This window comes from Benincasa hispida, chromosome 2 (genome assembly GCF_027475165.1).
Source record: "Benincasa hispida cultivar pf3 chromosome 2, pf3_genome.v1.1, whole genome shotgun sequence".
In the NCBI taxonomy this organism is placed as follows: Eukaryota; Viridiplantae; Streptophyta; class Magnoliopsida; order Cucurbitales; family Cucurbitaceae; genus Benincasa; species Benincasa hispida.
This window is the reverse complement of record NC_143479.1, coordinates 8959419-8972797: the sequence shown is the minus strand read 5'-3', so window position 1 is coordinate 8972797 and position 13379 is coordinate 8959419. Positions and strand designations below refer to the sequence as shown.

General features: G+C 34.7%; 1 protein-coding gene across 1 annotated transcript; it reads right to left on the bottom strand.

Moving 5' to 3' along the window:
• Positions 1–251: 251 nt before the first annotated feature.
• Positions 252–4945, bottom strand: LOC120071913 (succinate dehydrogenase subunit 7A, mitochondrial-like). Its single transcript, XM_039024339.2, has 4 exons — positions 4720–4945; positions 4575–4637; positions 3869–3971; positions 252–539 (listed from the first exon to the last, which is right to left on the bottom strand). The coding sequence occupies exons 1-4, from the start codon at positions 4774–4776 to the stop codon at positions 457–459; spliced, it is 306 nt and encodes a 101-aa protein (XP_038880267.1). The 5' UTR covers positions 4777–4945; the 3' UTR covers positions 252–456.
• Between the last annotated feature and the right edge of the window lie 8434 nt (positions 4946–13379).

Here is a 13379-nt window from a genome sequence, read left to right as displayed (position 1 = left end):
ATTTATGCTGAGAAAAAAAAAAGGAAAAGATAATACACCTTGTTTAAATAGAATCTCCACCAAAAATTAAACCACCCAAATCAAATCTATCAATCTAGACCTCGCCAAATTTAATAAAATATTAATAGATAAAAATGGACCTCCAATTCTAGTCACTCCTTGCAATTTCTCTAAATTAAAAATCCAATATTTTCCCCACCATGTAAAGTTGTATTTCGAGCTTAAAAGCAGGCAATGTAAGCTTCATAAAATGTGCTCACAACGATAGAAATGCACTCTGATATCCCTTAAGATGTTAGAAAATGATGGGTACAAAGAAGAAATTATTGACGATTAAAACCTACCAGAAATTGGGCAAATAGAACTTGGTGCTTCACAAACCTTTTATTTTAGCACACAAATGAAAAGCATTTAAAGACTTTTGCCAGATTTAATGGCCACTGGATATAAATTCCTTCATGTACTTCCGCTAGCTGTCTTTGCCTGCTGCCGAGCTTCTTCTCGCATGGTTGCTTTCACATAGATTTCATAGCAACCTCCTGAAAAATATAATAACAAAGATCAAAGTTTTATCTATTTATTTTGGGGGTGGGGAAATAAGAGACGCAGAAAAGTGAAAGAGATACAAAGAGATGATCTTTCTACCATCAAACATGGGGAGACGGGAAAAAAAAGTCCCATTGACCGAAAGAGGATGAATTATCAAAATATTTGTAAGACTTCGACCATAGGAAGGCTGTAGGCCTTACATTCTCTCCAATTTCTCCATCATATTTCTCTAGAATTTCAATGCATGTTGTGTTCAGAAATTCTGTCATTTCTTTCTAAACAAGTGACCCACCAAAACAGATCTCGACGCATTCATTCCCAAGGTTTTCCACTTAACCTCCTAACCAAAGTATTTTCAGGAAGAACTGGAAGCACCATCCTATATTGAACATATTACATAATGATAAATAAAAAAAGTATAATCAATAGTCTCCATGGAAAATTAACATAGAATACCACCCAATAAACCCTATTCTTCCTACATCAGGATATATCCCATCTCTCCCATTTTTTTTATATCCATTTTGATAATGAATAATTTTATTTCTAATGACCATGGGAGTGCTCGGAACATAGAAACATTGCAGAAATTAAAATAAAGGAGGAAAAGACTTATAATGACCATGGGAGAACTCGGAACATAGAAACAGCCAAAAAAAAAAATCAAAGATATTTTGCAGCATCATGCCAATTCACACATCAGGCAGCCTCGTGAAAATGTGAAGCTTCTCAATCCTTTGGCCGATGGAAAAATTAACTACACCATAAAAAAATTAATGAGATAAGCTTCAGTTTCCACATTCTACTCATGGAAATAAAATTTGTGGGGCAGATCAAATGTTCGTGTACGAACTCAGTTGATTTAGCCACAGCACAAAAAATATTGCCAACGTCTGTAAATTTCACACTTCACTGAACTTACAGTGAAACTGTTCATTTTCTACCAATTTGAATTGCCATTTTTGGAGAAAGTTGAATGATATAGAAGCTGGCATCTTTGCTGAATAAAATTAAAGAGACTAATGTTTTTGGAGATGAGGGCACTGGCATTTGGAGTTTGGAAAGCTAATATCAACTTTGCCGAATCAAACTCAGGAAACGCAGAGTTGCCTATTTAGTTGGTGGATAAGATATGGAATTTGGAGGTGGTCTTCATTTCCTTGCTGCTTCGCAGAATAATGGACACTCATGACTGACTTTGAAACACATATATACATACACATATATACATGCATGCATACATACATCCTAAGGTGAGTTCTCGGTGAAAACTCATTGGAGGAGGATTAGATGTTGGTCTCTTGAACACTTCAATGGAAGTAAACTATAACCTGATTGGGGTTCTGCAGAATTATTGAGTGCTTACCCCAAGTCATATGGAGGCAATCAGCATCATTGGCAACCAAGATCATATTCATTATAGTTATGCAAGTTTCAGCAATTTGTTGAGAATCAGGTTCTTTACTTGGCAAGTTCTGCTTGGCCGGTGAACGGCTTAGATAGGCATACTAGGAAGATGACCTCGCCGATGAGGCATTTTTGCTGTATTCTTTGTTGGAAGGTGGAGGAAGACCTGGATCATCTCCTTTGGGACTGTCACATGCATAGGCTGTTTGGAGTTGCTTCTTGCAGGAGTTTGATGTTCGGATTGCCGGCCAAAGGGATGTTCATACGATGATCAGGGAGTTCCTTCTCTATCCGCCTTTTAGAGAGAAATGCCGTTTTTTGTGGTTTGTCGGGGTATGAAGGATATTTGGGGGAAGAGGAGCTATAGGGTGTCCAGAGGTAGGGATAGGGACCCTTGTGAGGCTTGGTCCTTAGCGAGGTATCATGTGTCTCTTTGGGCTTCGGTTTAAGCTTTTTTATAATTATTCTCTTGGTAACATTTTACTTAATTGGAACGTGTTTTGATGGCTTGTTTCTTTTTTTTTTTTTTTTTTTGGTATGTCCTTTTATTCTTTTATTTATTCTCAGTAAAAGTGGTTGATTCTATTAAAAAAAGCAATTTGTTGAGAATCCAGGAACTAGGAAGAAAGAAAGAGAAGAATCTTTTGAAGAGCTCAGGTGAACATTGTCTGGAAGAGCTTTTTTTTTTTTTGCTCTTCTTTTTAAGGAGAGTTTTACGAGATTCTTATCCGGTTTGTTATAAGATCTCATTGTATTCTTCATTCTTCCTCTTCCATTTTTCAGGGAATGAAAAGCTCAAGATTTGTAGGAACTTCCAGACAAACTAAAAGTCAAGGATACAGAAGATGAAGAAGAGGACAAGGAACAAGGAGAGGGAGAGGGTACACGGACTGCGGGGGAGGGTCATCGGTCATTTTTGGCGTCCATCTAATCATTAAGTTCAGAGGGCAGTATTTCAACCCCCAAGGTCATTGTGCCATATACAGTTTAATGGAAAAATTATACCATAATCTGGACGTCAAAAAACTTAAGGATGGTCATTAGATAATTTTAACTCATTGTTTTGGATGAAAAATTTTAACATAAAAGTCACCGGTATCATTCAACAGAAACATTTTGTAAAGAAAATCAAAATTGTGAAGAAATTAAGTAACTTGTATGTGTACTTACCACTTGATCCAATGACTACGACCAAGTATCATCACAATACTTATCATCATGATACTTGAATAAACAGGAAATATAACTACTTAGTCTTTCAATCGACCAGTTATTAGCTAGCTGTATCACCTATAACATCTGTAGATAGAACTCAAGGATGAGGCTACTAAAGTCTAAATGGAACTAATAAAAATCAGGCAGTTACTACTATCCTAAAATTAGGGAACCTGAACCTAATTTGGCCAACAGCATGGCAAGTTTGAATGAATGTTAGTACTAAATCCAAAATCCTCATATCAGTAAAAATTCTTATAAGATAAATCCAAAATTTCAATCAACTTAAACATCCCCGTTTATTTAACCAAATACCATTTCGTTCTAAATTTGAATCTCAAGTTTCTTCTTTTGCAGACATTGATACCCAACAAAACTACTAAAAACACACCATACAAGCTGCTACCCCTTTCTTCCATTTCAGTAACTATTATTTTCTATTCTAAGTTTACCTAAGATACTTTCCAGCTAACGTATTACTAAGAATTAACCGAAGAACAAGCATATGCTCGTTTTCATTCAGAATGCCTGAAGCCAATTTTCACCTCTAAGACATAAAGATGTGACATTCTTGTAACAACATAGGGACATAGACCATCCAAAAAATCCATCCACACACACCATTTACATCAATGTAGGTATAATAGCAAATAGCAGAGCTGGGACTCCACAGGACAAGAGAAAAACGGACATATACCTGCAACAACCACAATGGTCAGTATATCTCCAATTCTTTTGATTCGAGAGACACCTTTCTTGTGTGATTTGAACCGCCTTAGAGAAGGGTCCTCAGCTAATAACTGCCAGACATTCAACATATTAAAACTCAATGCAGCAATAAAACATTGCAATCACATACACAGCAACTAAACATCATCAACAAACTACAAGAGGTGAACCAACAATTTGGTAGACGTGTTAACTTATCCACATGAAGAGGATAGTCCTTAGCGAAATGCAAGGAAAAAATATTTTCGAAAATAGTTCCAAATATCGGTCTGGAATTTATACTAGCGGAGTTTGAGAGCACGCATGCAAAGAAAACCCGTAACATTCACTAATGCAAGAAACCTAACAAATTTCACCAAGGTTTCATGCCATAGCATGGTAACAGATTAGTGTAGAAAACAGCAGCCGTCAATTTCATGGACCTAAATACAAAGTTCAAGCAGTTTGATCTGAACAGCTTCGAAAAGGTTCCATCCATACTGGCGTCGCAAGCTTTAAATACAATAAAGCTAAGGAACTAAATAGACAATCATACGAGAACAATTGAACACGTATCTACGAGATATCAATAAACTTAATGGAGCTGCTGTGAGCTATATAAAGAAGTAACAATCCAAACCGCTACAATGAGAATTAAAGATAGAAAATAACAAGAAGAAGTCAGATATGCTTACAGCCTTTTCACGAGCCCCTGGTTCGACGTGGAATCCACGGCGCGAGAGTGACGAAGGATCCACCTATCGATCAATCAAAAGCTCAAAAGATTGAATGAAAGAACGAAAGAACGATTAAAAAAGAGGCGATTGAAAGAGAAAGAACCTGGGATTGAGATCGGAAATGAGAGGCAAGAGTGGTTTTGTTGAGGAAAAACGCCATTGTTGGGGAGCTGGGGAGTAGGATATGAGGGAAGGAAGAAGACTAGAAGAGAGAAGAAATGCGGTGAAGTTAAAACCTGAAAGGAAAGTGGGCTTTCAAGGCCTTCGATCTCTTTCGCCTCCGTAGAGAAGGTGGTGAATGTGAAAAATAAACAAATAAATAAAACAATTATGATCCTGGGTTGTTTTTAAATACAGAAAGACAAATCAAAATATTTACAAAATATAGTAAAATTTTAAAATGATAGGCTGATAAAAGTGTATCAGTGATATTGATAGATACTGATAAAAATCTATCCGTGTCTATCAACGTCTATCATTGATAATTCGAAAAATTTATTATATCTTGTAAATATTTTCAACAGTTTTACCATTTGAAATAATTTCTGATCTATTTGGTAAATAATCTGAAAATGGAAATTTCAAAACAATGAACTAAATGAAAATAGATTTAGATTTCATATTTTCCCATCTATATTTGGTAGTAGAATTCAAAATTTTATTCAAATTTAAAAAGTATAAACCAACAGTAGTTAACATTAAATATTAGTTGACAATAAATTATGATTAATTTATTGATGAACATGTTTTATGTTTAAATTGTATAATTATTGTTTTATAATATTATATAATTTATAGAAAAATTTGAAACTTTGATACCTATGATATGAAATAAGTTAAAATTTAGGTCTTGTGGTTTATAATTCGAATTTATCCATATGATTTTGATAAAAGCTTCATAATACATGGTCCCTAATGTATGGACTATTTAGAAAGGATTTAATAAACCATAGGGATTGTAGTTATATCAAACCGTAGGAACTAAATTCTAAATTTTAAAAGTATATAGACTAACTTTTAACTTTATCCACACCATATAGACCAAACTTGGAATTTAACTTAATTTAACTTATAATACATTACATATAATACATATTTTAATTTTAAAGTAATTGCATTGGATTTATCAACTTACCCACAGCTCTCCATTCTTCCAATGTTTTCAATGACTCCACTCATCGGCCACTATTGGCAACTATTGCTGCCACAAGCTGGGAACTAACTTCGGGCTCCAACAACCACTTCCGCAACCAACTCCAACGACCAATTTCAGGCTTTGGCAACCACCTCCAATAACAACTCTGGCGATCCAAATTCTGCGACTAATTTTGGGCTCCGGCAATCACCTCCGATGACAAAACTCCAATGGCCACCTCCGACTACAAGCTCCAAAGAAAATCATCTTCGATGACCACCTTTGAGCGAACAACTCCAACGACTAACTCTAGCCTTCAACAACCGCCTCCGACGATGAAACTTCAGCAACCAATTCCAATATCACTTTCACGGAACCAACTTCGAGCTCCGACAACCACCTCCAACTACAAACTCCGACGAAAATCATCTTCAATAATCAACTTCGATGACCACCTTCGCACGACTAACTTTGAGCTCTGAGAATCACCTTTGACAACAAACTCTGACGGCCAACTCCAATATCACCTTCATGAGTCTAACTCTAGGCTCCGACAACTACCTCCAACTACAAATTTCAGCGAAAATCAACTTCGACAATCACTTTCAACTATTATAAGACCGATAATGGTTAAAGTATGTTGTAGGGTTGTTGATTATACAAATAATAATATCTTGTTTACATTAACTGTAATATTTATGCATAGAAATTTGTAAAATATATTTTATTCTAATTGAATTCACATATCAAATGAGTGTTAATAATATTTGAAAATTATATATGTAGTTGAATAATATGTAATACATAACAAAAAAAAAAAAATTGAAATTTTTTTTAAACATTTTATGGCAAGAAATAGTGAAAATTAGAGATTTGTTCTTTGATGATCCTCCAAATTTGAAGGAATTGAAAGTGAAATTGTTTAAGAATAAGATAGAGTAAAAACATAGAGCAACAAGAAGAAGAATATGATGATGATGATGATGAAATTTATGGAGAAAAATTAGGTATCAAAAGCTTGATTTCTCTTTGATTTCCCATTTTATTTAACTTTATTCCTGCAAGAAATGTAGTGGGTAATTGTTGTTCATCATCCCAAAAAAAAAAAAAAAAACCCTTAAAAATTAAAAGAGAAAACTTTAAAAGTTAAAAAAAAAAAAATTGCAATCCATACTTTATTCAACACAAGGATGGGTAGAATTATTAAATTAAAAAGTTTCAAAATAAGAATAGTCATCATAAAAGTGTTGGAATTTGTGTCCTAATTCTCTCGGTGGTCTCGTAGTTTGTAAACATTTTGTACACATTGTTATTTTATTTGCATTTACTCGACTCTAATAAACTAAGATCCTTGGTTATTTCATGTAACTTAAGCATGTATGTGAGACATACGAGTGAATTGCCTTAAGTAATAACCTAAATGGTCTATATTATAAGGATAAAGGAGAGATACCTTATCCTAGTGATACTACGGATATGGCCCGCTTTGTAGATATTACCAGTGTTGTAAAGTGCTACAAATGGTTTGATCCTGACCATTCATGTGGAGACATGCAAACGGGGTATCCTATACAAAGAGTTTGTATAAGACCGAACCACGAAATGATTAGTCTCTTTATATAATGTTGTTGATAATTGAGACTTAGTCTCTTTATATAATGTTGTTGATAATTGAGACTTAGTTGTTGATAATTGAGACTTACATTTCACTAAAATGACCATAGGTGACATGACCTTAATCCTAAGCGAGTTGAGAACTTCTGCCTATGAGGGCGATCCTCTAATTAGTATGGGTGAGAGTGACCAGATTGCCAACTCAACAAGCCTATCTTTTTGGAGATTCGTCTGATTGGGGAGTTGGGAACTCAGCTACGCAAGACGGAATTCACTCCTTCCCCGAAACAAGGGTAAGTAGATAAATTGCTCCCTTAAGGACTGATTTCGGGTTTTGAACATAATGACCACACTCTCTCTTTGGAAGAGAGGACTCAGTCATAGTAGGACTATGACTTATTGTTTATTAGAGGAATCAGTGGTACTTAAGGAGTTAGATGTAACTACAGGGGCAAAACAGTAAATTGACCTAGATGTACTTACGAACGATTTGTGAAAGGTCATCATACTGTTGATTGGTTGTGACACGGAAATATATCTGTAGTGAAAAGAGTACAGTTGTCGGTTTTTAATGGAGTGACCAACAGTTAATGGATGATGGATCTCGTGACTAAATTGTTTTGTCAGTTATTCACGTACCATTGGAGCTTCAAGCTACAGGTCCATAAGGTCCCATTGGTAGCTCAATGGGTTCAAGTTGAGAATCAGATTTTGGGTTAGTTTGAAGTGTTCAAATTAATAAGAGGAAATTCAATTATATGTGATATAATTGATGTGATGTATTAGATACATTAATTGAAGGAATTAGTATAAATATGATTTATATTAAATACCATAAAATAGAAAATAAACTATGGTTTATATATTTTATATGATGAAATATTAAAATTATAGGTTATAAATATAATATGATAAGTTGATTATCATATTTATTTATAATATATTAATTATATGATAATCAATTATTTTTCTTTAATAACCGATTTGAGTGGGAGGTTATTGGAAGTTTTATGGTAACCGTGAGATAAAAGGAAAATTGTTTTCCAAAACTAGTAGTGATTCATTCGGAAAAAATCTCACGAAAAAGGCTATTGAGAAAAAAGTGTTTTTACTAAGTGATAGCGTTGAGAGCATACACGATTGAGCTAAGAGTTGACTATATAATGGTTGCTCGTTTGATTGTTGCTACATAATCGAGTAGCAAAAGTTTATACGATAGGCTTCATCTCTAAATGATCGAGTACATCGTCTATACGATAGACAGTCTTCATTATCTCCCACTTACTCGATCGTCTACTCAATTGTATACCTCATGTCTTCTTCAATCCAAGATCATACAGAGCCCATAACTCCTGGATTCTCATACCAAAAATACCAAGGTAACCATTGTGGTGATGTTCTAATTATGTTTATGGATCAAGTTGGATTCGATTGGGTTCGAGTTGCATCCAGTTGTTCGTGTAGTTGGCTGTTCCGTTTGTTGCGTTTGAGTGCATCGTTGACGCATAAGAAATCGGTCGAGGGATACTTGAAGAATAGTTCTTCAAAGGTACGCACACTCTATCCCTTGTATCCTTTTGTAGCATGCTATAATTTTTTATTATGCATAATCTGTTTGTTTCCATTTAAGACTGTAATTGTTATGTTCATTCTGAATGGAATTTAGAACGATCCACTTTCGTTGCTCATGGAGATTTATGTTTAGATTTCCTTAAAAAATCAGACTACTTAGAGTTCAAAAAACCATATTAAATACCTCAAACATATGAACCCAACTATAACCCAAACACTGACATACGAACTCAAACCAAATAACTTTGCACCCCAAACACAGATATATGAACTCCATATACATATGAACTTCAGACATCATATCTCAACTCAATGCCCCAAACAGCTCCTAGATGTTTTGTTTTTATTTAATATAATTGTTGATTATTTCCTTTATTGTGAAATTTTATAGTGTACTTATTGTATTGTATTTGTTGTATTTATTCTTTCCTTATTTGTAATTATTTTATTCTTTCCTTATTTGTAATTGGGTATTTCTTCTTTTTAAAAAACTCTTTCCTCCCAAGATTAATAAGAGAAAAAATAATGTTTTTTTAGCATGGTATCAGAGCTGGAAAATCATAGTTATGTCTAAAATCCTAAAAACCTAGCCACCATAGCCAGAATCCTAGCCTATCATTTTCTAAACCTTAGCTGTTGTCTTAAATAGCATACCTTACTTTCGATCGCAGGTCGTCTTCTCAAGTTGGGGATTCTGATTTGGCTTGAACAAGTACAAACTGATAAGGCAAGCCATAGTTATACGACGCCATCTGATAACGGGCATAAATGCACGTTATTACAGTGCTAAGTTATTAAACAATGAAGGTTTGCGTTGATAAAATATGTTAGATTGCGTCCAAAAAGCATTAAGTTTATAACATTACGATCGCATGCGTTCATCGCATAGAAACAGTTAATTTTTGTATTTTTATGCAGAATATGCGTCGACGCAAGGCGAAAGCGCGATCACAAGAAATCAACGGTCAAGCACAGCATTACCGCAAGGCTTTGCAGTAATTTGTGCTCGCAAACATCTGCTCAAGAAGGCTTGTCGTATAGAGCTGGCGCAACTTGATGGGCGCATCTGGGTGAAAGGCATAATTAATCACGATGGGACAGAAACCTGATACGGTCGAATCCGAATTAAGCTGAAAAGCCGCTAACGATAACAAGTACACTCAGCTTTTCGGTAACAAATATTCGGCGCATCAGTTAGAGAATTAAAGTCATCCCATCTGTGCAATCATAAGAGAGAAGCCGCCTTTTACCCCGAAGACTCTATAAATACCGAAGGCAACCTTCAGAAATAGAGTTCGGATACTTAGATAATTTTCTCCATAGTTAGAATAGCCTTGTCCATAGTTTTCCTTTTAAGGTGGAGCAAGAGAAGGAAAGAGACACCGGAAGATCGCTCAGGGCAACTCAAGAGATAACCCGGAGGCGTAGAAAGCAGAGAGCGGGCCAACTCTCACGAGGGCGAGGCTATCTTTTGAACAAGAGTAGAAAAGACAGTGTAAAAGCCTGGGAAGCAAGAGATTACCAGACTCTTTATCTCTTCTTGCATTGTTATTTTGTATTTAAACTTTACATTTATACAATGGAAGTTCTTATTCTACATATGTTCACTCTCTTAGCACGCATGAGTAGCTAAACTTATCGAATGGGTTGAGAAGAACTAAGCTAACATGACCTAGGATCTTCATCGCATGCGATTATCTTGTTTTATGTTATGCCCTACACCCCTTTAGAGCTACTCGAGAGAGAGTCTAAAGAAAGAACCTGAGACTTGAGAGAGCTAGGTTGGAATCTAGACTCGAGAGAGCAAGATTAGATCTATATAAACAAGAGATAGGGACTTAGAGATAAGCTCTGTTTGTCAACCTGCATCGCATGCACCCTAGAGATAGGTATGATATTATATGGTCGCCTTATTTGTGTGTATGTCATTTTGTCATCGCATAAATAAGAATAGAGGCTTATGTGTAGGTCCTATAAACTTATCGCATGTATCGCATGCGTTATAGCATTAGAAGCCGTAGCATTCGCATCGAGAGATGGTTTACTATTGTATGTGTGTTGCATGATCGCATAACATGAACGCATTCTAGGAAGTGTTAGCCGAAACCTTTCTCAACTCGTTCACTACATACTCATTGCATCTTCCGTTTTATCAACTCTTATCGAAACTCCGCCGCATTTGTTTATTTTTATTACCGCAAACAACAAACCAAACAACTATTTGAGTTACCGGTTACCGCAAAGTTTCTTGAAAATTATCACCGCAAACTGTTTTCCTAAGTCTTTGAGTTCTACCCTGGACTTACTAGGCACACACATCCTGACATTGCTTTTGCAGTTAGTGTAGTAAGTCAGTTCATGCATGCTCCCGAGTCAGTTCACTTTGAAGCAGTTTATAGAATTTTGAGATATTTGAAAGGTACTCCAGGAAAAGGTATATTATTCACGAAGCATGACCACTTAAACATTGAGGTTTACACTAATGCTGATTGGGCAAAAAGCACGACTGATAGAAGATCTACTTTGGGGTATTACTCTTTTGTTGGAGGAAATCTGGTTACTTGAAAACAAAGTGTGGTTGTAAGAAGTAGTGCTGAAGCTGAATTTAGGGCATTAGCCCATGGTATTTGTGAGGGCATATGGATAAGAAGACTATTGGAAGAATTGAATTTCTCTCAGACAATGTCCATACACATATATTGTGATAACAAGTCAGCAATTTTCATTGCCCACAATCCAGTCCTTCATGTTAGGACCAAACATATTGAAGTTGATAAACACTTCATAAAGGAAAAGATTGATGCATGAATAATATGCATTCTCTTTCTCCCGACAGTAGAGCAAATCGCAGATGTGTTAACCAAAGGTCTTCCAAAGTGGCAATTCAACAAGTTGATTGACAAGTTGGCTATGAATGATATCTTCAAACCAGCTTGAGAGGGAGTGTCGATTATTTCCTTTATTTTGAAATTTTATATTTACTTATTGTATTATATTTGCTGTATTTTATTCTTTCCTTATTTGTAATTATTTTATTCTTTCTTTATTTGTAATTGAGTATTTCTTCTATTTAAGAAACCCTTTCCCCCCTAAGATTACTAAGAGAAAAAATAATGTTTTTTAGCAATAATTTTGCATACTAAATTTTAAAATTAAAATTCTAGATACAAAGAAAACATAAAGTGTTGTTTTCAGAATTTGCACTGTTTGGATTACAGAATCTGAAAACAATTTTTAAAAACAGAATTCGGATCGTCTTCCAAACATATATTCCCTAAACTCAGGGAATCTGAAAACATAAAACAAAATCCGAATTGCGAACCAAACAGACCCTTAATTTTTCTTTTTGCTTCTTTTTCTTCCTAAACTTTAAACTTAAGGATAATTGTTTTAAATAGTAAAACTTATGCAAATATTCTCAATTATAGCAAAATGTCACTGTTTATCAATGAGAGAGTGCGATAGACATTTATTATTGATAGTTATATATTGTGGTCTATCACGAATAGATAATGACATTTTGCTATATGTGTAAATAAGTTGGCTCATTTTTCTTGATTTGAAAACAACAGTAACAATCTAGGCCATATTTTTAATCAAAAATTAAAAAATTTGTTGACATTGATATCTCGAAAAGCATTAAAAAAATGTCATTTAGTTATGTGGTAATTGACATTACCTTTCTCTTGAGAGAAGTTGGATGCTCGATCCCCCCACCCCTGTAACTATTCTAAAAAAACTCATTAACATAAATGTGAGGTGTCTTGTATTTTTAGATGACTAAACTCCTCTAGATGACTTGATTGAGATGCCAAATTCAATACTAAACTCCATCTTACTCTTTCATGTTTTCGACTTCTTTACCTTCCTTCAGAGCTATTTTGACTGTTGGTTGATTTTGAGGGAAACACTTGTTCCCATCCACGCTAACTCTTGCATTCTTACTCCATCATCTCCTATGCATACTAACTAATCTACTTAAAACAAACTTATCCACACCAAACCCAAATTTCAATATCAACCCATGAATCTGTCCTTTTTTTGTAGTACACTCAATCGAGCACAACCCTTCAGGATGCAAAGCATTGTAAAAGAATCAACCATGAACTCACAAAGCAATTTGCAGAATTAGACAATGACATCATTATGAATTCTCCTATTGAAAATCGATTTACCCTTTAATTTAAAATTGAAATCTAGATTGTGTGAGATGGCTAACTTATTTGATAGTATGGTTGTCCATAAATACAAGTCACCTCACTGTTTATATTCAGAATTAACATAATTTTAACTTTATAGATCCAAATGAGTACTTTTTAAAAATTTAAGAGTTAAAATAGATATTTTTTAAAGTCTATGGACCAAAATGAATAAGATTAGTAGTTTAGACGAAAATATGATTTAAACCTATATTTTAATAAAAAGCTTACATCCTTAATAAT

Coding starts and splice junctions, on each gene's coding strand:
- LOC120071913 (XM_039024339.2), bottom strand. CDS start 4,776: ATGGCGTTTTTCCTCAACAAAACCACTCTTGCCTCTCATTTCCGATCT. Junction 3,972..4,574: donor CAGGGGCTCGTGAAAAGGCT/GTAAGCATATCT, acceptor AATGTCTGGCAG/TTATTAGCTGAGGACCCTTC. Junction 540..3,868: donor GACCATTGTGGTTGTTGCAG/GTATATGTCCGT, acceptor TATATTTTTCAG/GAGGTTGCTATGAAATCTAT.